Source organism: Xyrauchen texanus, chromosome 2, assembly GCF_025860055.1.
Source record: "Xyrauchen texanus isolate HMW12.3.18 chromosome 2, RBS_HiC_50CHRs, whole genome shotgun sequence".
Classification (NCBI taxonomy): Eukaryota; Metazoa; Chordata; class Actinopteri; order Cypriniformes; family Catostomidae; genus Xyrauchen; species Xyrauchen texanus.
Window position 1 is genome coordinate 33,898,141 of NC_068277.1, and position 26,243 is coordinate 33,924,383.

At 43.0% G+C, this 26,243-nt stretch overlaps 1 protein-coding gene across 1 annotated transcript in view; it reads right to left on the minus strand.

The window, feature by feature from the left end:
• The window catches only part of mmp2 (matrix metallopeptidase 2), a 42,734-nt gene extending 18,215 nt beyond the window's left edge, over positions 1–24,519 (minus strand). The window contains exons 1-9 of the mRNA XM_052151943.1: positions 24,187–24,519; positions 23,702–23,928; positions 19,588–19,736; positions 19,076–19,204; positions 18,706–18,879; positions 18,356–18,529; positions 9,995–10,168; positions 9,530–9,685; positions 9,301–9,427 (exon numbers count right to left, since the gene is read on the minus strand). Of these exons, the coding sequence (XP_052007903.1) occupies positions 9,301–9,427; positions 9,530–9,685; positions 9,995–10,168; positions 18,356–18,529; positions 18,706–18,879; positions 19,076–19,204; positions 19,588–19,736; positions 23,702–23,928; positions 24,187–24,339 (1,463 nt within the window). The 5' untranslated portion in view covers positions 24,340–24,519. The remainder of the gene's footprint in view (positions 1–9,300; positions 9,428–9,529; positions 9,686–9,994; positions 10,169–18,355; positions 18,530–18,705; positions 18,880–19,075; positions 19,205–19,587; positions 19,737–23,701; positions 23,929–24,186) is intronic.
• Between the last annotated feature and the right edge of the window lie 1,724 nt (positions 24,520–26,243).

The following is a 26,243-nucleotide window of genomic DNA, read 5'->3' on the forward strand; positions in this document are numbered from 1 at the left end:
ACCTGCTATAATGCTTGGATATGTTTTCTGGTAGGATTGTTGAAGCTTATAATGCTTGCCATGCTTGTTTGAATAGAACATTACTCATGTGTTAACCAATCGTGATGCATCTGCGTTGTCGGGGGAAGTTACTTTGACGGTTTACTAATATTCATGACTTCGCTGCAAGTGTAAAAATAATACATTTGAAATATGTACATAGGAGTGGGTTTTTTTTATTTATCAAAGCAAGGAATATTTCAGTTCCCTTTATAAAAAGCTTCACTTTGATGCTGCGCTGCTAAGCGCTACGGGGAACAACTCTAGCTGTGAACCGAGCTGAAATAGTGTGTGTAACACGTTAATGAACATTGACTGGAATTTATAGCCTCGGCTGATGTAATCATTAGATGCACCTGTGGCCAGGCCAGGGCCGGCGCTACCTATAGGCGAACTAGGCAGTTGCCTAGGGCCTCGGCCTTGGAGGCGGGGCCTCCAAAACATACACATGCTTATCCACCAATCAAGAGCAGCAAAATACTATGCTGTTTGTCCATTGGATATAACAACTGTCATTCACCTGTAGTTAAACCAATTAATATCACCGTTTACATGCGAGTCACTCCCAACCTCTGAATTTATGAATGAAGAGATTGTAGATGAATAAAATACAACTTTTCTGCAAATGTATCTGATGGCGTCGAAACGAACTCATCCTTCAGGGGCTGCTAAGCGTAAGGCTAAGCAGGCACGCAAAGAAAGTGCAGCTCGTGATTCAGGTATCATCTATTTTTGAGTGATTGTAATGTATTGTAAAAAATAAACTGATTCTAACAATCAGCGTCATTTTGAGATGGATCATTTGACGGTTATTTCCAGTTCAAAAGCAGAGCACCGTTGATGGACTGAATTTGCTTCTGACACTTTTAATCCGAGCGTTTGTAGCTACAATGCAGACTTTTGTTAGAAAAAAGAAATACGTTCTAAATGAATCGTCTGAAAGAGTCTGATTCGCGGAAATGAATCGGACTTCCAGTCACTGTTGGAGAGATAGAGGCGAATTCATGATTAACTGTTGAACTGAATCTTACAAAGGAGTCGATTCTCCTCGATGGAATCGATTACAACCTGTGGAATAGAATCTTGATTCCTAACGCCTCTGAATCAAGGAATCAATTCTTTTAGAATCGATTTCCAGCCCTAGTCAGGAGCTGACTCGCAAAATACTACAGAAAAAGTAAAGTTTGTCAGTCAAAGAGCAAACGCACTATAAGCATTGTTTATTATGTTTTAAAACAGTCTGTATATCTTCTAAAACGCAGATGTTTAGCCTACATTAACTGCTCTAGTCTATCATAATAGATTATAGACCATAATAGACTTAATTTTTTTCGTTTTCCAATCATAAATACTGTTGCAATATTTATTGAAAATAAGTATGCAATCTTAAGCATATGAATAAGCACACAATTACAGTTGACGAAATTAACTTGTCTTTTCACTTCCACTAGCAGCTGATTTGTGTATCATAAAGGTATTTCTCTACAATACATACCTAATATGACTATATTTAGTCTATCAAAACAAAACGGTTCATTATCCCAAATAGTGGGTTAATGTGTTACCATAAATAAATTACTGAACAAATTACTGCAAAAAACTTCCTGACTGCTATTAAAAAAAATAGAAGACTTTTCAGATGATTATTTTTTTGTTTACCTTAATTAAAGTTACATTAATATGCACATTTAAGTAAAAATATAAAAATACTGATAACAGGTTTTGTATAAATAAAATGGTTAGGAATCATATTTGTTTTATTAAATGATGTTTTATTAACAAAGTTCGGGAGGAGCACATTCAGATAATCAACGAGATAAGAGGTATATATACTGCAGACTTACCTCTGTTCATTGACAGTTTATCAGCATCCCTCCACCGCCCCCATCTCCTCACTTTGATTTTTAATAATCTCTTATTGGATGTAAACAACACAATCCAAAATACAATGCAATCCAATGTAATACTGTGTAAATCTGGCCAAAATTCAGAGCCTGGAGACCTCCCCTGGACAGCATGCCAAATACCCATAATCTTTACTCTATTTAATTTGATGTAAGTGTGAACTCGTGAATTCTGAAAGGTGGAGGGGAGGAGGGCATGGCGGGGGGCCTCCAACATACATTTTGCATAGGGCCTCCAAATGTCTAGAACCGGCCCTGGGCCAGGCTATAAATGGATCAGAAACTCTTTTTTCAGAGCGATTCTGTTTCTGTGTGTTACACAAACCCTGTCAAAACTTTCTTTCCTCTGTTAGAAGTTAGAATCAGTTAGGCAGTGTGCAGTGAACGTTGTTCTCTTTTCTCTTCTGTTTAGAAAATATTATATATATATATTTCTAAAAAGAAAGAAAAAAGAGAGAATGACTGAAAGCCATAAACGGTGCGTGTTCCCCTCTTCTCGCTCTATAGCTAAAGACGACACACATCAGTTTTTTCTGTTTGTTTGGGGGTAAGAGCACGCTGCTCTCGCGTTGCAGCAGGGCGGGTGCGAGCACTGCGATTTGCTTTAACAGGCAGAGTGCGTCGTGCTCGCCTCGCTTGCTTCCGGGAGTCAGCACTAACGAAAAAAAATATATATTGTTCGTGGGGCTCTTGCATGGATTTGGCTGAGGAGCAAGAGACGGGTTGTTCCCTTTCTCTCACTTTCTCCCCAAACCCAGCTGGTCCTTCACATGATCTTGAAGCACGTTCCGACGCTTCTTCGGATCATGAGGTGGATCGCGATTCTCTTCCCGCCTCCGAGCTTTCCGTCCGCGATAGAAAATCTACGGAGGAATTGCTCGATGTTGTTACTCGTGCGGTTGCCAGATTGGACTGGCCACGCGAAAAAGAGACCCCCAAACGCTCCAAATTAGGGGATAGATTTTATCTTCCAGTCGAAGAAAGGGAACGCCTCATGGGTCCCTTCCCTTCTTTGATAACCTCCATGAAGAGCTTTATCGCTCATGGAGAACCCCTAAAAAAAATATATATATAGATTTCTTCCCGTGTTCACATACCCTCGACGTCATTATATTTGACTATCGTGTGTGCTGAGGCACAGGGCTATTCAGTGATGCCGCCGGTAGAAGAGACGCTTGCGGGCTATCTCTCGCCGGGCTCGGCATCGTCACTTAAGAAGTTCTCTCTCCCCTCAAAGCCTTGTAGGACAACCTCCACTTTATGCACACTATGCTGTTTTACAGGCGTACCAGGCTTACCTCCTGGACGACCTGAGTGTGGGTTCTGCGCTTGACAAGCAAGCCTCAGACCCTCAGTCGTGCTCCTCCTCCCAGGGATTGGGGACAGTCTCGCCGCCCTCGCCAGCCCCCGAAGCAAGACCCAAGAGAAAACCCTGACGGTCTTGCGCCTAGATTAGGGGGTAGCTCCCCTCGGGACGGGGCACGTGCTTCACTTCACCCCTCCCGGTACCCCCTCGAAGCCCCTCCATTCCCGCCACCTCTTGGTGTTTCGGGTTGCAGAGGCTTCCGTCAGAATTGGGTGTTTTCGCTGTTCCTGCATTTTATTCAGGACGCGAAACACCCGACAACCCCTCAACAGGAAGTGTTAAAATATAATACCCATCTCAGAGATCCTGGCAGCGTGGAAACTTCTGCTGGATATATTCTTTTCTGTGGGTCTTATTAGGGCGTCAGGATTTAATTCACTCGCCGCTTTTCCGTGTTTCAACGGCGTGTTCTCACTACCGTAAACCGGATTTCTTTTTTTGTAAAAACAAAAAACTCAATCTCCTGGTTAAAGGGGCCATGGTATGTGTTCCCCTTCCAGAGAGAGAGTTAGGTTATTACACTATATACTTCCCGTTTCCCATGGAGGGTGAGGGGTGGCGTCTGGCTTAGATCTTAAAGCTTGAACTACCCGTGGGTGTTCAAGTCCAAGATGATGCCTGTCAAGACGGTCGTGTCTCAAGCCCTACAACTCGTTTGGCTGGTCAATATCGATCTTATGACGCACTTCTATACTTCATTTAGAAGTTCTGCCACGACATGGAAAGTTCCTGAGGTTCACTTCCGGGGGCGAAGTCTTCCAGGGTCAGGTTCTTTCACTCAGCCTAGCCCTTTTTACCCACACATTCACAATGCATGATGAAGCGCTGGCTCCTTGCGACTCCGGGGCATCTGCATTCTGAATTATGTAGACGACTGGCTGATCCTAGCGCAGTTCCAGGAACTGGCAGTTCAGCACAGGGACATCGTCTTAGCTCATCTGTTTCTCTGGGGTTGAGGCTCAACGCCAAGAAAAGCATCCTCTCTCCCACTCAGAACACTGTCTATCGAGGCATCATATGGAGTTCAATCACAATGCGGACACAACTGTCTCCCGCTAGTATTGAGTCCATTCAGATCACCCTGAGCAAAGTCAGGCTAGGTCAAGGTTGCACTGTTATCAGTATCAACGATTTCCAGGTCTCAGGGCGAACGCGTCCATGGTGATCCCTCTGGACCTTCTGCTCATGAGACCGTTTTTGTTGTGGCCAAAAGCCAGGGGATTTCTTCCAAGGGTCAAAACCCCTAGGCTAAATAGGGTTACGCGCCTCAGGCTTCGTTCCCTTTCTATGTGGTTCAGAACCCGGTTTTCTGCCTTGGGTCCCACTCTAGGTGCGTCTTGTTGTCGAAGGCTGCTAACGACAGACGCCTCCCTGATGGGCGGGGTAGCGGCCTTAAGTGGTCGTCCAGCTTAAGGGGATAGGAGGGTCGTCAGCTCGGTTGTCACAGTCACTGTCTCGGGTTGATGGCTGTATTTCTGGCCCTGAAATACCTCCTCCTGAGGCTGCCATGTCTTGGTGCGGGTGGACAATACAGCGGTAGCCTCTTACATAAATCATCAAGGAGACCCACGTTCTTGTCAGCTGTATTTCTGACATGTTGGGTTCTCCTTAGGGCCCAGGGCAAGCTCCTGTCTCTCAGGTCAGTTATATCCCTGGATGCCCGTATATGGGAGCAGATTTATGGTCCAGACAGAAAATACCAACGGGGGAGTTAAGAACTCCACCCTAAGGTAATAGTTGCCCAGAGTTCGCCAGCAAGGGTTTTTGCCTCTTACTGATAGCACCGCGCTGGCCGAACAGGGCTTGGTTCTCGGAGCTAATCTCTTCCCTCGACGGCTCGCCTTGGGCGATTCTGAACAGGAAGGATCTTCTATCTCAGGCACAGGGCAATATATCATCCCTGCCCCAAATTGTGGAATCTTTCATGTTTGGCCCCTAAGGGTACCAACTGAGGGACACAGGGCTCTCTCCTGAGGTTATCGAGACCTTTTTAAATGCCGGGCTTTTTCCACTTGGAACAAGTTTGGGTGAGATCTTAGGGCAGAAGAGGACCTCTTCGCCTCTATGAATAGCGCAATGTCTACTTCTCCCTGAAATCACCCAGCCCCCTTGGGACTGGACGTTAAGACACATACATGACCCAGAATGCGTCTGTATGCGTTTCTTTCCCCGGTTTCTCTGCTCCCGGGAGTCTTGGCAATGTTCACCAGCAAGGGTCTTGCCTCCTATTAATGGCACTGCGCTGGCCGAACAGGATATGTTTCTCAGAGTTAATTCCTCTCCTCGATGGCTCGCCTTGGGCGATTCCGAACAGGGAGGACCTTCTCATCCTTGGCCCAAATTGTGAAACCTTTCATGCCTGGCCCCTAAGGTTCACAGGGTTTTCTCTTGAGGTTATCGAGACCATTTCAAGTGCTAGGGCTCCCTCCACTTGGATCTGATCTGGGTAGATTTTTCAGGGCAGAAGAGGACCTCTTCGCCTCTGTTGATAGCGCAATGTCTCCTCTACTTCTCCCCGAGTCGCCCAGCAACCCCATGGAGGGGCTGATCGTAGTAACGCATTCATAGCACAAATGCACCTGCATGCGTTTCCATCTACTAAAGTTCTTATTGCAGAACCAGCTAACTGCCAGTTTGCTTCAGTTCTGGATTTTTTGTAGAAAGAACTGTCAGCGGGCACTTGCCTCGCCACTGCCAGTTTCTATGTGGCCACTGCGGTTTGCCACGGCTTGGTGGGCGGGGTGCCCTCAAATAGGCATCCTCATTATTACCCGGGCCTACGAGGCGCGCGGTCAAGCTTCGCCAGTAGGTTTTAGGGCACACTCTACCAGAGGGCTCTCCTCCTCTAAAACATTGGCTAGAGGTCTCCCTCTGCAGCAAGTTTGTGATGCGGCAGGTTGTCCTCTCCGCACACATTCATTGGATTTTTCTAGTTTGGATGTTCTGCACTCCGGGCTCTTATGCCCTTGAGTCGACATCTCAGCTCATGCCTGAACAAGTTTGTGATGCGGCAGGCTGGTCCTCTTCGCTCACATTCATCAGTTTTTATGACAAGTTTGTGTTGCGATAGGGTTCTCTTCACACATTCATAAAATTTTATGGGTTAGATGCTTTGATACTCCGGGCTCTTATGCCCTTGTGTCGACATCTCAGCCCATGCCTAAACAAGTTTGTGATGTGGCAGGCTGGTCCTCTCCGCACACATTCATCAAAATTGAATGGTTTAGATGTTTATGCTACTCCGGGCTCTTATGCCCTTGAGTCAACATCTCAAGCTCATGTCTGAGACCTCTCGCGTTTTTGTGAGTACACTGCACAACCGTAGGGGTCCGGACAGCCCCAAGTGCGGCGGCGTGGGTATTGCGTTCCCCGTAGCGCTTAGCAGCGCAGCATCAAAGTGAAGCTTTTTGTAAAGGGAACGTCTCGGGTTACATGTGTAACCCTTGTTCCCTGAAAACGGTGACGACACCTGGTGACGTATCCATTTATAGCCTGGCCACAGGTGCATCTAATGATTACATCAGCCGAGACTATAAATTCCAGTCAATGTTCATTAACGTGTTACACACACTATTTCAGCTCGGTTCACAGCTAGAGTTGTTCCCCGTAGCGCTTAGCAGCGCATCATCTCGTCCCGCTTTTTTCAGGGAACAAGGGTTACAAATGTAACCCGAGACGTTTTAAATGCTTAATTGTAAAACATAACATAATCTCAACATGGCTCTGAATATCTCCCAAAGGCGATGTCCAGGTAAGCTCAAATAAAAAGATTAATCTGCCAGAAGAGCAGTGCGGTAACATGACTGACTAAAGTGTTCCTCCATAAATTACTTGCAATTTTATGTTTCAACCACAGATGTTGCTAATGAGTACAATGTTACGTAGTGCAGCTTTAAAGTCCTTAGATATGGCTCAAGACAAAGCATGATTTGAGGTATCATTCATGTACACTGCACAAACAGTGCATGGTGCGTTAAATACTTAGGGTAAGGGTTTGCTTAAATGCCAAACTATGTGTAATAGTTACACAGTTAGCAAGCACCACTGATAATAAAACAATAAAGATTATGGAAATACCATATAAAACATTAGCGCAATAGACTCTATATCAATCAAACAATAAACTCCTGAAGATGCTTGACTTCCATATCTTTCCTTTTGGTATAGTAGGCTATAGTATGTTCTATGGAAGATATACACATACTGAGCAATTTATTAGGAACACCTGTAAACATACTTATTCACAGAAAATCACGCAGAAAATGTTCAGGAGCTTCAGCTAATGTTCACATCAGCCATCAGAATGGGGATTGATAGTGCCAGATGGGCTGGTTTAAATATTTCTGTAACTGCTGTTCTTCTGGGATTTTTAAGCAAAACAGTCTCTAGCATTTACTCTAGAATGGTGAAAAAAATAAATACATTTTGCACTGAGCGATAGTTCTACGGACGGAAACGCCTTGTTGATGAGAGAGGTCAACAGAGAATAGCCGGACTGGTTTTAGCTGACAGAAATGCTATGGTAACTCAGATACACTCTGTACAATTGTAGTGAACAGAATAGTATCTCAGAATGCACAACACGTTGAACCTTGTGGCAGATGGGCTACAACAGCAGAAGACCACGTCATGCACTTTATTTAAATAATGTTCCTAATGAAGAGCTAAGTGGGTGAATAAAGGATTTAGAATGAATCAAAATCATAAACTTTGTGTTACGTTATTCAGATTATGATCTGGGTCTTTGAATAATTTTCTCATGATGTTGTCTTGTACAAGAGCCCATTGAGTACTATGCAGAAATTTTCTCAAGAACAGCATACACTCTTTTCAGTGTGTGTGTGGTCCTGTGATGATCACTGTAACCACAGAGTAGTCAGCTTTAAAACTGAAGGTGTGTGCAGGATAGTGGGAGGCTTTTTTCATTCCAGAGGTCCTGATCCATGAGCATGTTGGTGAGAACCAATGAGAGCAAGATGTGCAAGATTATGCTGTCCTAATATTTGCTTTGACTCCTCTCCAACATTTTAATTCTGGATATGACACACACCTCTAATGAGCAAATGAGCCATAATATTTTACTGTGAGGTATTGAATACAAAAAGCAATAGGACAAAATCTAAAAGATTTTAATTAGTATTAATCAATCAGTAAATTATATTTAAATGCATACAACCAGCAAACGTTTGTAAATTTATTTTGGCTGTTTCACATGATAATGGGCAATATCAGACTGGGTTAACCTAAACACCTCAATAAATACTGTACTAAAGAGCAAGCAGAGAGAGGCCTCCATTTGACTAATTATCAGATGAGACAATTTGTTGTCACTTCCTGTGATTTAAGTTGGGCTCATTTAGGTTTTAGGTCCATGTGGTTTTTGTGGACATTCTCTTCTAGTCTCACCACAATGCCTGAGTATGCAGGCTTAATTCTTTCTTTTACTTAAAATGTTGAACTAACAATGTGGCTAAAGCTTCAGCGTAACTTGGATTCTTCTCCTGTTTAAATCATTATGCTGTTATTCCAATCACTGTAAAAAATGAATTCCTGCTGCCATAATGGATTTAAAAAAGATATGATTTAGTTTTTAAAAGCAGATAAAATGGGTCATGAAGTTGTCCCCAGGTGGCTGTGGGGCCATTTCCTGTGCATGCAAGCAGAAAGGTTCTGAAACCGCAAAAACATTAATAGAGCAGGGCCTGCCAGAAATTGCTTAAAAAAAAACTACTACCCACAGTAGTGTGCATTTATTGCAGTGAATCATGGTGTTCTCTTTGACAGGTCAAATTCTTCTTGCATAGAAGTTTTGTGTGTAAGGAGCATAAAGTAACCAGTATTTCGTTTCTGCTCAAGTTTATTACCAAGTAACATAAGATGTTCATCTTGTCATGTTCTTTAAACCTTGAGAATGAGGTAAAAGTTAAAATATCATACCACTTACCACATTCTGGAATTTCTTTGAATTTTGGAGAGTTGAGCTGTAATTACCTGTCCTTAAAGAAGAAAATCTCTCCTCTGATCTGGGCTACAGCATCAAATATGATGTTTTCATTACACACATCCATTGGAGTGACTGGTGGGGTGTGAGTAGGCAAAGGTTTGTCTGTTGGTACACCTGTACAAGAAGGAAAAGAGAGGCAGAAAGAGAGAAAGGTATATGAATATCATATGATATGACCCATAACAACTGGAAGCTTTTTTGACACTTGACACTTACCGTAGAGCTCCTGGATTCCTTTTATGTCATCGTCAGACAACCTTAAGTTTTTGGTGAAGGTGTAGATGGGAGCCATGAGAGCTCCAGGGTCCTCTGAATGTTCCAATCCCAGGGCATGACCAAACTCATGGGCCGCCACCAGGAATAGACTGTAGCCTGAGAAACAGGAACAGAGGTGGATTTATTATGTTTGCCAAAGTTACATAAAAAGCATAGCATCAAAATATACTGTACTTTAAAGCAAGAGAAAAGAGACAGAAATAGGAAGCGATTGGATGTGAGTGCAAAAAAATAAGCCAAATGGCTGATTTAATGTGCTTAAGATCACTAATGCTACTCATATGTAGGAGACTGCTATACAATTAAAAAAAACTTAATAGCATTGGCTTCTTGGCTAGCTACTGTATATTATAGCCATAATTGTACAAACAATGAAACACAAAGACAAACATATTCCTATTCCACCTTGATCAGGACAGAAGCCCCACTTGCGGTCATCATCAAAGCTTTTGGTGACAGCACACCACATCTTCCCATCACTGCGCCCCGAGGTAGTGCAGCAGTCATAGGTATTGCCCAGGAATGTAAAAGGGAAGACACATGGCGCACCCTCTGAATTTCCTCCAACTGTTGACATGGCTGTAATGGTAATGCGAATAGACAAAATCTTTAAATGTTGGCAATGACAAAAAATTGTGTAATAAAAGCATCCAATGCCTGATAATTATGAGCAACATTTAGTTGAAAGTATGTTAAACATCATGCTTTAAACCAAGCTATTGTGACCAGGACCAAAATTAGGGTTGTCGAGTTAACATGTTAATTCAGTGCAATTTATATGAAAATAACTTGTGTGTGTGTGTGTGTGTGTGTATATATATATATGTATTTTTTTACACAATTAATCAAGTCACCAGTCTGTGAGGAATACTACCAATGGAGCAATTCAAGCACAAAGTACCATCAGTAAGTGAAAACTCCAGCTGTATAGGCAACGTGCAGCTTATACAGGGAACAAACCAAACTTACCGACAGCAGACAACACAAGATGAGGACAGATGCATTTTTGCTTTCAAACACAGCTTGATGGAGTGCAAATCAGAATGCCTCAAGATGTGTTTTTCTAACTACGTTTAAATTGACATAGTAAACTGAGACGCAGTGTACACTGACGCATCCTTAGACAGCCCCTTATAATAAATCTATCTCTAGCATATAAATATAACTATTTATAATTTTTCAATCATTATATATTTAATTATTGTTATTTGAGGAGCTCTCTTATTAAATAGTTATGTATGCCATTAATTCAAATAATTAATTGACAGCACTAGTAAAAATTTTGAAAAAATTAACAACATGGTTGAATTATTGCAAAGACAAATTTGTAAAATAGATTACTGTATTGGACTCTCACGTTGTCAGGCCCCTCATCAGTCTCTGCTCCCTCTCTTCCCCGCTGATTACCCTCACATGATCTTCATTGCCCATCTCATTAAGACACTACAAATACTCACCTCAAACTCCCACTCTTGGTCTAGTCTCGTTTTGACTCCTCACATGTGTACTACTCATACTTGTCACTCTTCCTGAAAAATATCGCATATGTTTGAGTCAAGTTAATATTTTGTTTGACTACTCCTTTTTTATATCCATTTCTGTTCTTCAGTGATACCCGTGCTTATTTTGTGTACTTAAATAAATCTGTGATTGGGTTAATTACTTCTATAATCCTCTTCTCTGAGCTTAACAGAAGACTAGACCTCTATAGAATGAACAAAGCAGAAGCAACATCTCACATTGAGCGACAAACCAAACTCAAACATTAGCTTCAGCGACACAATGTTATGCTTGATGAAATCCGGAACCTCCGAGTTTTATCATCTCTCCCCTCGTCAGAAATGGCGATGTGGAAACAGGGAGGCTCCGTCATGCAATCCATTGAGGCTTTCACAATGCACTTCCAGGAGGTATTGGAGCGAGTTGCGGGGGATTTCCATGATGGTGAGCTTCCGCATGCTAGCCTCAGTAAGCCATTGGAATGAACCAGCACTGATCATCTGCTATCAACAGGGTTTGAATAAGGCTCCACTCTCCTGGCCTTCCACGGCCTTGCCCTCCTGGCCTTCTTTGGCCAACAAGCCAATGCCCACACCAGCCAGGGCCAATGAGCAAACACCTGCTAACGAGCCAATACCCACTCCTGCCAAGGTCAACAAGCCAGTTCTTGAAGCCTCGTCCGTCCCAGAGCCCGGGTTGCATGCTTCGTCCATCCTAGAGCCTGCGTTGCAAGCGCGTCCATCCCAGAGCCTGCGTTCCAAGCCGCATCTGTCCCAGAGCCCACGTCTCAAGCTGAGCCCATCCCAGAGCCTGCGTTGTAAGCCTTGTCCACCGCAGAGCCAGCGCTCGCTACGCTGTTAGATCTGGAGCTGGTTCCTGCCCTTGTACCCACCCGGAGTACCTTTCTTCCTCTGCTAGTTCCATCCAGCATGATGGACATTCCTCCTCCACAGGCCCCGCCCAGGACATTAGCTGCTCCTCCTCCTCCTGATCAGCCGGTTCTCCCAAAGTCACCGGCTCGACCTATGACATCACAGACGAAAGGATCTTTCGACCCTCCAACTCCGCCTAGGACAGCCGAGCCCTGGACTCCGCCTTGGCGCTTCAATCCCTTGACATCACCTCGACTCTACGATCCCTCGACTCCACCATGGTCCTCCAGCCTATAACCTTCACCGGGGTTCCTCGTCCCTCTAGCTCTGCCTCGGTCTGTTGGTCCCCTGTATCCACCTTGGCTCTCGATCCTGCAGCTACACCTTGGCTCTCCGATCCTTTGGCTCCACAGGGGACATCCATCCCTACAGACTTGGTTCTCAGTCCCACCAGCTCTACCGCAGTCTTCCGAACCCCCTGCTCCACCTTGGTCCTCTGAGCCTCCGGTGCTGCCTTGGTCCTCCGAGCCTCCAGCTCCAACCTGGTCCTTGGAGCCTTCATCTACACTCCGGCCTCCAGGTTCACCAGCTCTGCCTCCTCATTTTGCTCCACCTCCCAAATCCTCCTAACCTTCCTCCAAGCCTTCCATGGCCATCTGCAAACCTGATCCTCCGCTAACTCTGTCCTGGCCACCTGATCCTCCTCCCAGGCCTCCTGACCCTGCCTTGTGGCCACCTCACAGACCTCCTGATCATCTGGCCTTCGGTGTCATCTTCATTTTGGGCATCGGGAGCCACACGTGGTGGGAGGGGTGTCAGGCCCCTCATCAGCCTCTGCCTCCTCTCTTCCCTACTCCAGCTCTCCTGACTGATTACCCTCACCTGATCTTCATTAGCCACCTCATCAAAGACACTACAAAAACTCACCTCAAACTCCTACTCTCCTCTCACGTGTACTACTCATCCTTGTCACTCTTCCAGAAGAATATTGCCTGTGTTTGAGTTAAGTTATTAGTTTGTTTGACTTTAACAAAAAGTTTGACTTTGTTTTCGATATCCAGTTCTGTTCTTTGTTATTTTGTGTAATTAATAAATCAGAGTTTGGGTTCATCAATCCTATCCTCCTCTTCTCTGAGCTTAACAAACGTTGCCATTAAGTGTATCTGTTTATCAAATCTGATGTCACAGCTGTAAAACTGGTAGTTAGTGGTAAACCTATATATTACCTAAGTGTCATTAGATCCTGGCATTTAAACCTTAAGAAAAACTACAGGACTATAGCAAAGAGAGAAATCAGGGAGGAGTTCTTCTAAATCAAACAGATCCTCAAAATGAAGCCCACACCAATTGCAAGGCATAAACAGAGCTGTGTTTTGTTAAAGCAGCTAAAATAAGTGGCTTCTGTTTTCCTGTGGTCCAAATCTCCAATTGTGCTGATGCTTGCACCAGACATGTTTTGTTATTCAGCTGTTACTCTTATTCAGCACACAAATAGGGAGTGATCTGGGCTACATACCCAGAGAATTACAACCAGATGAGGATTTCTGTGCTCCTGGCTTGCTTATGCCAGATCACTAATACAATGGAAACTATTCTGTAATAAGGAGAGAAACTTTTACAGTCTGCTGAAAATTAAAGAGTGAATGCAGGCCAGAGCTATGGGGCACTGCTTTAATAACTGACTTATCTTAAAAAATAAAATGCATCATTAAATACATTATTGATTTAAAGTCTCGGCAAAGACTCTTGTCGCTTTAGGTAAAATGTCAAATAATCTCCATCATCAGCTGTTAAAAAATCTTGAACAAAATAGCAACAGGCTTAAAAAAAGAGTTACATTAATCTTTGTTTTTCAAAGAAATCAATATAACTGGTTCTCTGAATTGAAAATCACAGTTACCTAATGTAAACAGAGGTCGTGTTTATAGATGTGTTGACTAAGTATACAATTTGTAAACTGTTATCGTAAAGCTTTCGTCTCTTTTATAAAACAAACGTATCATGTGCATGACAATACTATTCAAGTTGCTGTTTGTGACTTATGAATGACAAGCTCATGTAAACAGACATGCCTGCGTGCACTGGTAATATTCCGTTTCACTGATGACTGTGCGTATATGAGCTGTAAACTGTTTTCGTGGTACTTTGTACTTTGTTTTATTAAATAAACATCATGTGCTTATAAGGACAGTATGGTTCAATATTTGTGCGAAAATGAGTTACAGGCGCTTGGCCAGTGCAGCATTGTGTGTCAGTTCAAAAGCCAATTTGAATCAGTCAGCTTGTAAAGTAACTTGCTGTTGCAGAAACACAAATGTGTGATGCTCCTCTGCTGGGGCCAGTTATTAACCATCAAAACTATGTGACAATATGTATGAAACTGATAAAACTGTGTTGAATTAACTGTGGCATGGGGGGCGTGGTCGTGTGTCAGTCTGCGGGAGAGAGAGAGAGAGCGGTAAGGCTTGTCACCTGGTTTGTAATTACCTCTAACACCTGTGTCTTATTATAGTGATACGGAGAGAGACATTTAAGGAACGCCAAGTGTCGAGAGAGGGGGAGAGAATTTCCGCCCTCTCTCTCTCTCCCGCAGACCGACACACGACCACGCCCCCATTCCACATTCACCTATTTTTTTATTAATTATGAATTAATGACACCTGTTGCATGATCAAAGTATTGCCACCCTTCTTAATGTATTTCGGCAACCAAACGTCTCGAGTTACGTATTGTAACCCTTGTTCCCTGAAAAAAGCGGAACGAGATGCTGCGCTGAGAAAAGCGCTTTGGGAACGAGAATACCGACGCCGCCTCACTGAGGCTGTCCGGACCCCTACGGTTGTGAAGTGTGCTCACAAGAACGTGAGAGGTCTCAGATAAGAGCTTGAGAGGTCGACTCAAGGACATAAGAGCCTGGAGTAGTATGAACATCCAAACTATAAAATCTGATGAATGTGTGCGGAGAGGACCAGCCTGCCGCATCACAAACTTGCTGCAGAGGGACCCCTCTAGCCAAGGCTTTAAAGGAGGCGACCCCTCTGGTGGAGTGAGCCCTGATACCTACTGGCGAAGATTGACCGCGCACCTCGTAGGCCAGGGTAATAGCATCCCTAACCCAATGCGATATTGTCTGCTTTGTGGCGGCCGCCCCCTTGTTGCGGCCCCCATGGCAGATGAATAATTGCCCTGACTTACGCCACTGGCTTGTGCGGTGGACGTAGGTCTGAAGGGCACGGACTGGACAAAGTCTGTGAAGTCTTTCCTGCTCCGGCGTTAAAAACGGCGGACAGCAGAAAGCTTCAAGAGTGACCGGATGTAATGTCGAAAAAGGCACCTTCGGAAGGTAGTCAGGATGAAGGTGCAAAATAACTTTAGCCATACCTGGGGCAAATTCTAAACAGGCCGGCAAAACCGACAGAGCCTGTATATCCCCAATCCTCTTTAGAGAGGTGATCGCCCTAAGAAAGACCATCTTGAGAGTCAGAACTCCCTTCTTGGGACTTATTGCTAAGTCCCAAGAAGGAGTCCTAATCCTAACAGGAGGTGTCAGTCGCATGGCTCCACGAATGAAGCGAGCGAGTAGAGGATGTCTCCCCAAAGGCACCCCGTCAATCAACGCATGGCAAGCCTAAATGGCGGCCACATAAACCCTGAGAGTAGCAGGGAATAGGCCTGCTGACAGTTTTTCCCTGCAGAAAGTCAAGAACTGAAACAATCTAGGAGTTAACTGGATCTGCATTATGAACTTTTAGTAGAGGGAAATGCATCCATGAGATCGATGGTGATCAGCCAAACGTGATGTTGTGCTTGTGACACGATCGTCTTGATAGTTAGCATCTTGGACTTGAACACCCTGACTGGGCAGTTCAAGCTTTGAAGGTCTAAGGACAGACGCAACCCCCCACCCTTCTTGGGAACCAGGAAGTATTCGCTGTAATAACCTGACTCTTTCTCTGGAAGGTGAACATGTTCTATGGCCCCTAGACCGAGAGATTTCGCTGTTCTTTCCACAGTAGAAATGCCTGCTCCGGTTTACGGTAGTGGGGACCACAAGGTTGAAACATGGAGGGAGGCGAGCGAATTGAATTCTGTAGCCCTTTTCTACTGTTCTTAGGACCCACATAGAAGTATCTGGCACAAGTTTCCACGCTGCCATGTACTCTGAGATGGTATTAATTTAAGACTTCCTGTTGAGGGGGTGTTTAGTGTTCCGCGTCCTGGATTAAGGCAGGAAGCAACGGTACACCCAACTCTTTGTTGGAAGCCTCAGTCACCCGAAACACCAAAGGCGGCGGGAGTGAAGAGGTTTCGTGAGGGTATCTGGAGGGCCGAAGTGGATGGTACACGCGCCCCGTCCCGAGGGGAATTACACCCACAAGGCTGGGTACAAGACCGTTAGGGTTTCTTTCTTTTAGAAATCACGACCATGAGGTCCTGCTTGGGGGGCTGCTGAGGGCGACGAGCCTGTCCCAAGCTTTTACTAGGGGGAGCACGACTCGCCCCACGCTCTGTTTCTGAGCCTCCCTCCTCGCAGAGTCGGGGCGGGACTGGGTGGCCGACGGCCCCTGAGTGCGGCGAGGAAAAAACTGCCCGAAGGCTTCCTCGTGGCTTTTCGCCTCCTGGAATCTGGAGATAACCGTATTCATGACGTCTCCGAAGAGACCAGAAGGCGAAACTGGGGTGTCACAGGTTAACCTAGTGACTCTATAAACTTGGACTTACAAACATACACCCATTTCATGGATACTGTGCATTGCCGGCAATATTTACATCTGTGTACACATCAGGAACGTGTTATGTATCTTTTGCTTTGTTCAGTCCAAAGTTTGTCACTGCTGTGTTTTGTTAAAGTTTGCAACTCTTTATAGTTTTTCTTAAAGTTTGTCATTATTTTCCTAAATGAACAGAATGCCAGAACACGCAATAATTTATATGATAATTACCTTTATTTTCCCACATATTTTCCACAAACCTTATTGCAGTTAAACTTCCCGGGTTCATACTCTGCACAACCAAACCCATAATCCAGGTTAAACTGTTTTTTAAAGCAACAGCCACATCACTTCCTGTGGAAGATACCATTTTGGGTGTGATGTCAGAGAAGGGGGGATTTGGAAACAGTTGTGTTTGTCATATATTTTGTTGTTAAACTCTTTTTCTGTTAATGGTTGTTGTTTTAGCTGTTTGGAAGGTTTAAGTGTTGTGTTGGGTGTTTATATTATTTAAATTGATTGTTACAAACGTTTTACTTTTGTACCTCTGGTTGGTATGCCCTATAGGCGGGGCTTCAGCCTATAAATAAGCTTGCTGGCTTAAAGGATAGCACTTTTGATTGTGAACTTGTATAGTAAGCAGTGTTGCGAACGTTGGGCCATTTGGTTTAGCCAAAATTAGCACATTGTTGCGGTTTTCTTTTCGTTTTGTACAGTTTTTATTTATTTTTGTTTCTCCTGCACTGTAAATATTTTAGCACTCTCCAATAAAACACCATTTTGGATCTTGCATCAACTTTTTTGTACAGCATGTCATTTCCTTTTTTTCCACTCCAACTGGTTGGCCTTCCCACATGGGGCATCGAGTAGGAAAACTCTGTCCTTATCCTTGATGCCCGAAAGGTTTTTAAGAAAAATCTGTGGCCCGACGAAGTTCAGAAAGGTTTCTTCGTCAAGCATTGCACCCGCACTCAGGTCTTTCAGTAGGTCAGCCTGGTAAGCCTGTAACACGGCCATGGTGTGCAGCGCAGCACCAGCCTAACCTGCCACTTGATAAGCCCTCCCCACTAGCATGGAGGTAGTCCTGCATGGCTTAGTGGGGAGAGCGGGTTTCTTCAGTGATGATGCTGAACCCGGCGAGAGATAACCCGCAAGTGTCTCTTCGACTGGCGGCATCATTGAATACCCTCGCGCCCCAGCACCCACGATAGTCAAATATAACGACGTCGAGGGCACATAAACGCGAGAGGTATAAGGCCTAAAAGAAGGGAAGGGACTGATGAGGCGTTCCCTTCCTCTGGCCACCAGACAGAAATCTGTCCTCTAATTTGGAGCGTTTGGGGGTCTCTTGATCGCGTGGCCAGCATAACTGGAGTCTGGCCACCGAATGAGTAACCACATCGAGTAACTCCTCAGAAGATTTTGAGTCGTTTATAGCCCGGTCACAGGTGCATCTAATGATTACACCAACCGAGGCTATAAATTCCAGTCAATGTTCATTGATGTGTTTTCTCAGTGCAGCACCCTAGTGAAGCTTTTGTAAAGGGAACTGTAATGTTTAATCAATCAGCCCGATAATGATGACATCAAATAAACCCATTAAATGAACCACAAAAACTATATGATTAGCTTTTGATACATTTTTGACATTTTGAAGAAACAGGTGAAACTAATAGACTCACCCGTCTCTGGACAAAATCCATAAGTCTTATCCCGGTCATAATCGTCTGTGGTGGCACACCAACGGTACCCATCATCCCTGCCTGAAGTTGTGCAACTATCATATTTATCTCCCTGGAATGTGAAGGGGAATTTACAAGGCACTCCATCTGCATTTCCACCCAATGTGAACAGGACTGCAACACAGGGAGGGATGCAAACCTCATTGAGTCATTGATTGTGACATATTCTGGTCATGATAGTTTTTGTGTTTCTTCCTCAAATTAAGTCTAAGCTCTAACTCTCTGAACTTGTTGAATTTAACTTGAATAAAAAATAATACATTGTACAATTTAGCACAAAGGGTACTCACGCTCGTGAGGACAGAAGCCATACTTTCCATCTTTATCAAAGTTGTATGTGGTCGAGCACCAAAGGAACCCATCATCTCGACCCTGAGAGGTGCAGCTGGTATACTCTTTATCCATGAACAAAAATGGAAACTTACAAAACTCCCCCTCTGCATTACCGTACTTGACCTTTACAACTAAAATAAGAGGGAGTGAGTGAGAGAGAGAGAGAAAGAGAGAGAGAGATAGACATTTGTAACTACATTATGTGACTTTTGATGAACAGATTTAGTATATTTCAGAGTGAAATATTGTAAAACTGAACTGCTTGACCAAAAGGAACCTTAAAGAACAAGTTACAAGAAGCAAGACAATTGAAATAGTAATTGGTACCTTGTCCCTCTCCTAATGTCCACAGCTCATCATCATCAAAGTGAGAGTCTCCTCCAATACCAGGTCCAGGGGCGAAGGCATGAGCTAGCAGACCATCCTTCCCATCAAATGGGTAACCGTCACCATGTTCTACAGAAAAAAACAGACATTTTACTTATTTTGATTCTACTGCACCAGGGCTAACCTTTTGATAATTGAACACAGGTAGCTAATTGCAAGGTTTTAAGGGTTCTTCGTAAAGATTAATTTAAACAGTTGATATTGTTAAGTAATTGTATTCTGCACTCAAGAAAGTATTTCTAAAGACCACAAAGCCAACAGTCTCAGGTGCTGAGATTTACTAGAGTGACTGTGGTTTACATGGTATTAAAAAGACAAGAAAAGAGCTTCAAGAGCTTTAAATAGGATTCAGAAAAAGGCCAAAAAGAAACTGAGGTTTGTAAGTTTAAAGAAGAGTACTTTGCACATTTTAAAACTTATTCTATTGAAAGACAAACAATTTTCTGGGCTACCATTTCGGCCAAAGTTAATCATAATGTCAGCATCTCCGTCCATGATCCTGGTGAAGTTAAGAGGTGTGACATCACTCCAGACTTTAAATGCACGATAGAAGGCATCATCAATTGTTTCTTCATCCAGATCCGGGGTGTGACCCAAGATCCTGTTGAAGGAAGAAAAGCCATTTTACATCATGATCAGATTTGTTCATTGAAACTGGTTAGGTTTCTTAATCATAAAATCTCCTTCCAGTTTGATTATACATTATACTCACTGAGAACTTTATTAGGAACTCTTGTACACCTATTTATTAATGTGATTATCTAATCAGCCAATCTTGTGGCAGCAGTGCAATGCGTCAAATCATGCGGATCAGGGTCAGGTGCTTCAGTTAATGTTCACATCAACCATCAGAATGGGGAAAAATGTGATCTCAATGATTTCAACCATGGCATGATTGTTGGTGCCAGGCGGGCTGGTTTGAATATTTCCAACTGCTGATCTCCAGGGAATTTCATGCACAACAGTCTCTACAATTTACTCAGAAGCAAAAACAAAAAACATCCAGTGAGTTGCAGTTTTGTGGATGAAAATGCCTTGTTGATGAGAGAGCTCAACGGAGAATGACCAGACTGATTTGAGCTGTAACTCAGATAACCACTCTGTACAGTTGTAGTGAGCAGAATAGCATCTCAGAATGTGTTGAAACTTGAGGTAGATGGACTACAACAGCAGAAGACCACATCAGGCTCTTTATTAGGACATAGTGTTTTTTGGTATAGTTGCTCAGGGATCCAAAAGGTTAAGTGAAGTTCAGGCAACAACTCTCTGAGAAAATGTCAAGTTCCCAAATGGCATGCTGTTTGGAGGGAGTTCCTGGATCCAAACTGATCATATGCAGTAAACCTTTGGGTCCCATAGAGTACGATGGGAGGCATATTCTTTCCATGTTTCCCTTTTCGTTGCCATACAATTACAGTATAAATGGAAAATCCTCCGTCATCAATTAATTCTTCATCAAAAAGAGGTGTGGGATATCCAAGGTCTCCCCATTACACCTTTACTGATCAATTCTGAAATAACACACCTAGATGGTCTGGTTTCTCCTAAGGAAGATGCTCTGCTCCAAACCAAAACAGGACTGTCAAATCCAAACCTGTATTGGCATTACAAGGCAGCCTGAAAAGGTCCCTACAGGACACCTATTGCAGAAGAAAAATGGAGCAACATCAGAGGCTGCAAACACATTAGTCGGGTGCAAAATCTAAAAGGGTTCTCTACTTACTAGTAAGAGAGTATTTAAAGGTCTTAAATATGCCCAGATGAGTATGATGCAAAAATTGTTATGCAGACCACTTTGAAAGACACATGTAGCCAGATACAACTTATCTCTGATAAAAGAAAGAATTTACAATGGTAAATTCATGAAATCTCATGAAATCTTCCACACAATCATCACATCAAAACCAACAAGTATACAAGGTTAAACGCTTTACAGAGCTTAATAATTTATAAATTATCAAGCGTAATATTGTATCTGACTCTTCCAATCTCTCATGGTGATGTGTTTGCATTTACCATCCATGGGCACTCCTAAGCAGCTGACTGTGGTTTAAACAATATAGATAATTGACATAACAAACAGGGGGAAGCTCCAAATGCTTCCTGCTTGCAATTTCTACTGTCCACAATGTCATAATAAAAGTTGAAAAAAGAGATATCGAAGGCAAGACAATATCTGGAAGACCAAGAAAAGGCTTGTAGACTGGTCAGAAATCCAAAAGAAAACCCCCATATCACTACAAACGCCCTGCAGGAAGATTTAGCTGGCATGGAGCAGTGGTGCGCTGCCGTCCACCTGGAGCGGTGGAGCCGCTGCCAGGGGTGGAGGAGTTCCCCACCCGCCGTCAAAAAGCGGAGGGCCATTCCATCCACCAGAGGTTGGAGGACTGGCTCCGGTCCGCACGGGGACGAGCGGCTGTCATCAGCCAAAGAGTGGAGGAGTGATGGAGAACCAGGCGATGGCATGTCTGGGAACCGACGACAAAGTTTTTCTCTCTCCTTTCTCTCTCTCAGTGTTGCTCTGCCTTGCTCTTTCCTCACCTCTTTTTTTCTCCCTCACCAGCCCTAGCGAGGTGGGGAAAAGCCTGCTGGCCACAACTTCATCTAGCTAGTAAAGTTCGATCGTCTTCTCGGCACTCCACCAAGGCCCACGATGGGGGGGTGGGGGGGTGGGTGCACGTCATGCCGGGGGTTCCCTGGCCTGTGGCAAAGGAGAGAGGAGTGTGACGATGAGGAGGGTGGGGACGGGCGTGTGCGGCCGTTTGGAAGAGAGAGAGCCACATGCAGCTGCCATGTGTGGGATTATGTTGTGTGTCTTTTTGTTTAAGTTCTTATTAACAATTATTTTGACTGTTCAGCTGGTTCCCGCCGCCTCCTTTCCCAACCTTGTTACAATCTCATTTACTGTCTTTGAATTGCATCATATATTTCTAAACAGAGCAAAGCTGCATGCTGACAGAAAAGCTAAAGATGAACCCTTTATTCCATAATCTGCATACGGAGTCTGAAAACTGCTACTGCTAAAACAACATAGCTGTGGTAATGACTCATGAAATGAAACACTGCCTCGACATAAAGGACGGTGAATCTCCCAGAGCTCTCAATTGTTGTCCTCTCTTTTCTTAGAATGGACTGTTAACCTTCTAAAGCTTATAGTATGTGTTCTAATATGTATAAGTCCTTATTCATAACAATCTATGTTGTGCTTTGAATATTGGTCAATTTCTTTCACCAATAGCACCAATTCAGTCAACTGGCCAACATTCCTTTGAGAAACATTTCATGTCATCAGCACAGTAACTTTATAACCTCTAATCAGTTTAGATTTGTTTTTCTTTTGAAGTTCCACATCAATTGCTGTTCAAATAACACACAAAGGTCCTAATAGGAATATTTTTGATAAATCATGTATGTTTTTTTTCATGTATGGCTTTTTAAGTAATTCAAACAGGATCACTTCTTTCTTTCTTTTTTTATTAAAAACACCCTTAAGATCATATAAGATACAATACATTTAATGTTAAAGAACTTCGTTGATTTCTATTGTGTTAAATATGTTTATAGTCCCTGTGAAGTGCTATGATGAGCACGATTCGATTTGGTGTTTTGAAATATTTCCTACTGTCTGAAACAGGAAGTGAGGGTGGGACATGTTGAAGGACTCATCCCATTTTTAAAAATAGCCAATAAGCTATAGTGTACACACAAACACACACACCCTTTTCACCATGCTGCTTATGTCAGAGCAGCTTACCAGGGAAACTTGAAAAGCTGTCTCAATACTGGACAGCTTTTCTAAGACTTGAGGACCAAATGATAATCTAAACAAGTTACTGCATAACCAGCCTACAAACAAACACAGCACATTGCGGTCTTTGCTTACAACAAGGCTGGAGCCCGTGACAAAACAGATGAATAACAAACAAGTGAGTAAAAGATAATCATCCATGTTTTGAAACACAATACACTAAGCATGATGAATAAAGAACACTTACAGTACCTAAGCTGTACATCCCAAAAAACCTCAGGCTGCACAAAAAATATAAATAAACTCTATCAACTTTCCTTGCCTCTAGTTCCCGCATTGGCCTGTCCGATTTAGAAGTGATCATCCTTACGCCTTCTTCCCTTCGAAGACAACATTCGAGAGCTTCAGATTGCTGAAAGGCGATAACGGTCAGTCAGAACTCACTTTTTAAACTATTCTTATTGGAAAATGTGTTTAGAATAACAATACATGGATTGTGCTTCCTTCAAAGTGCCCTGCGAAAGCCGTTTTAGATCAAGAGAGCATTTGAATGGACAGGGTTTCTGAACCTCTATGTGATATCATGGATGTTCCTGAGCCTTTTTAGCTGGAAGAGCGAGACTGCAGATATTAAATGCTTGTATCTTGTCAAATGCTTTGTCAACTTTTAGCACATAGATGACCTTAAAGCTAATAGACATGGACTAAAAGCAGAAAAACTTTACTTTTGATTTCACAAGGTCTTCAAAATACTAGGAGCGGCTGACAAATGGTGGGGAATCAAGGGAGTAAGAAAAAACACACAGACACACACACACCTGTATGTAACGTTTTTCTGTCCCCACAAGGGTTTCCTGTGAAAGAAATTGTAATTGGCCACATCAGGAACTCCACATCGTGGCTTCTTCATGATCTCTACCGTATTCTGGTCAATCTCCCCTGTCTCCGGCAAAGCAAAAAACTTCTGCATCTTTTTCAGTGTGTCCTTCAACACCATCAGATTACACCTGTCTCTTGGGCAGCCATAGAACTTATTTAAATAGTGCTGTAGGAGAGAGAGAGAGAGAGAGAGAGAGAGAGAGAGAGAGAGAGAGAGAGTGTGAGAGAGAGAGAGAGAGAGAGAGAGAGAGTGTGAGAGAGAGAGAGAGAGAGAGAGAGAGAGAGAGAGATTAAAAATCAAACTAAACAATCCCTCATTTCAAGGGTCATCATATATGAAATGCTTCTTTTATTAAGAAAATACATACAACTTTTTAAAGTTAGGACTGTTTTAATCCTTCCAGTGAAATGAAATTACACTCACCAGGGCCACCTCTTTGTCTGTGTGAGAAGTATCATCGCCTGGGAACCTTATGATGGGTGAGGGCGCAGCTAAGGTTTGCAGGGAAGCAAGAAACAGAACGAGGAAAACTTTGAGGACGAAATGCCTACAGCTGAAAAACGTAAAGCGCATCATGTTGGTCCGGTTCAAAGATGCCTGTGTCTTGAAAATAAGGTGGCGAAAGAGCCTTTAAGACGAGTTTCTCGACTGCACTGCAAATGTTCTTTCTTTTCCTCAGCGACACATCCTGCTCCCGTGGTCTGTGGAATAGGTTCTGCTTGCACACGCACTTTTCTGATGCTAGAGACTGCGCAGCCTCCAGATCCAAGAATTTAGGAAAGCAGTGAAATAGGAGACGCGCGACAGCGGGAGCGAGCAGAGAGATGTGTGGGCGCGTATGGAATCAATTCCATGCCACATTTGCAAAAATATAAAGTATTGCAAAATAAAGTCATTCCTAGCTATTGGTGACTTTTCAATGTGATAACTTTGAATACACTTTCATGTTTTTAACATTATATCAGGTAAATGACATGTGTAACCTTCAGGAACTTGTATTGCATTCAGACGTGGACCGTAATAGAGTTCCACCCTGTTATGGACATATACATAATATATTTCAAAGTGTTAATGATGTAAATATTCAACAATAGTTAACTTTTCCTCCACCTTATGTGTCCCTTATTCCATCATATAAGTTTTTGTTTTTTCTTTGAATAATAATGAAACAAGAATTGTTGAGTAGAGGTTGTGTTCATTATTTAGAACAGTCACATTTTTGCCTTTTTTACATTTTCAAATGGTAGATAATAACAGAAATTTGCACATAAAAAACACATGTATTCTGTTAATCCTTTTTGGCTTTGCAAATTAAAATAAAAACATGCAAAAATTTAAAAATATTTATGTTATTAAAAAAATATATAATGTGCCTTACAGGGTGGAAAGGACCTAAACAGGGTGGATTTACCAACAATGACTCTGTGAATTTCAACAATAATTGTATTATTAACTCGCAGATCATTTAACATTTATCGTAAAAACAGGACATTAAACACATGGACAAATATACACCAATGCCTCTCCCTACAAACAAAACTGCTTCTTCCCCAACCATTCCCTAACTTAAGAGATGCACACAGTTTGTGTACAGGCCAATATTTAATTTGATATATTTTTTTAATAAGTATATAAGTTATTTTATTGTAAGCCTTGGTGAATCTCTCACTGGGAAAGATTGGTACTGCAGTGGTTGAAACATATGGCATGTTGAGACACATTTAAAAGTAGTCCGAAAGTGTGTGCGTGTGTGTCTCTAGGCAAATTTAATATCATTCTAAGACTGTTGTGTCACCTTCGGGAAGACTACTGTTCCATAGCCAACTTTGAACATGTTTACATAGCAGAACAACATGTTAGCAGAATTCTCAACCTGCCTACAATGCTCAGATTTTTCAACATATCTTGATGTTGCCATGTCCAATTGCACCGACCTTTTTGTTTAGTGCTTGAGGCACTTCAATTAGGCACAAATACCTGACTGTCAGCATACCAGTTGACATCTTTGCGAGGGCCAGCCCAGAAGAATGTGTGAATCCAAGAAACTTGGATGTTATTTTCTCCAACGGCCATTATGATGCCAGGGTGGGGGTCATCATCGTACCTCACCACACACCACCTCCCAAAATGGTTGCTGGTAATAGCCTCTGGATGCCAACGGGTTTTAGTTATAAGGACATCTGGAGCCACAACATCTTGCAGAGTTGCTTCTTTGAGCTCCCCAAGAGGTGCTGTAGGTGAAGGTATATCTGCCCTAGCATTTTCCCTGAGTTTTACTTCCCTCTTCCTCTGTGTCCATTTCTACCTTTGCACACTGCTCTCTTTCACTAAGCTCAGCATTCTTTTTCCCTGTCATTTGGTCTCTCTGCCATTTCTCCCCCTCTTTCTGATTTTTAGATATTTTAAAAGAAAAATGATCAAGAATATGATTTTTGCCCTATTATCAAAGGTCTTACTAGAAAAAAAAAATATGATCTAAC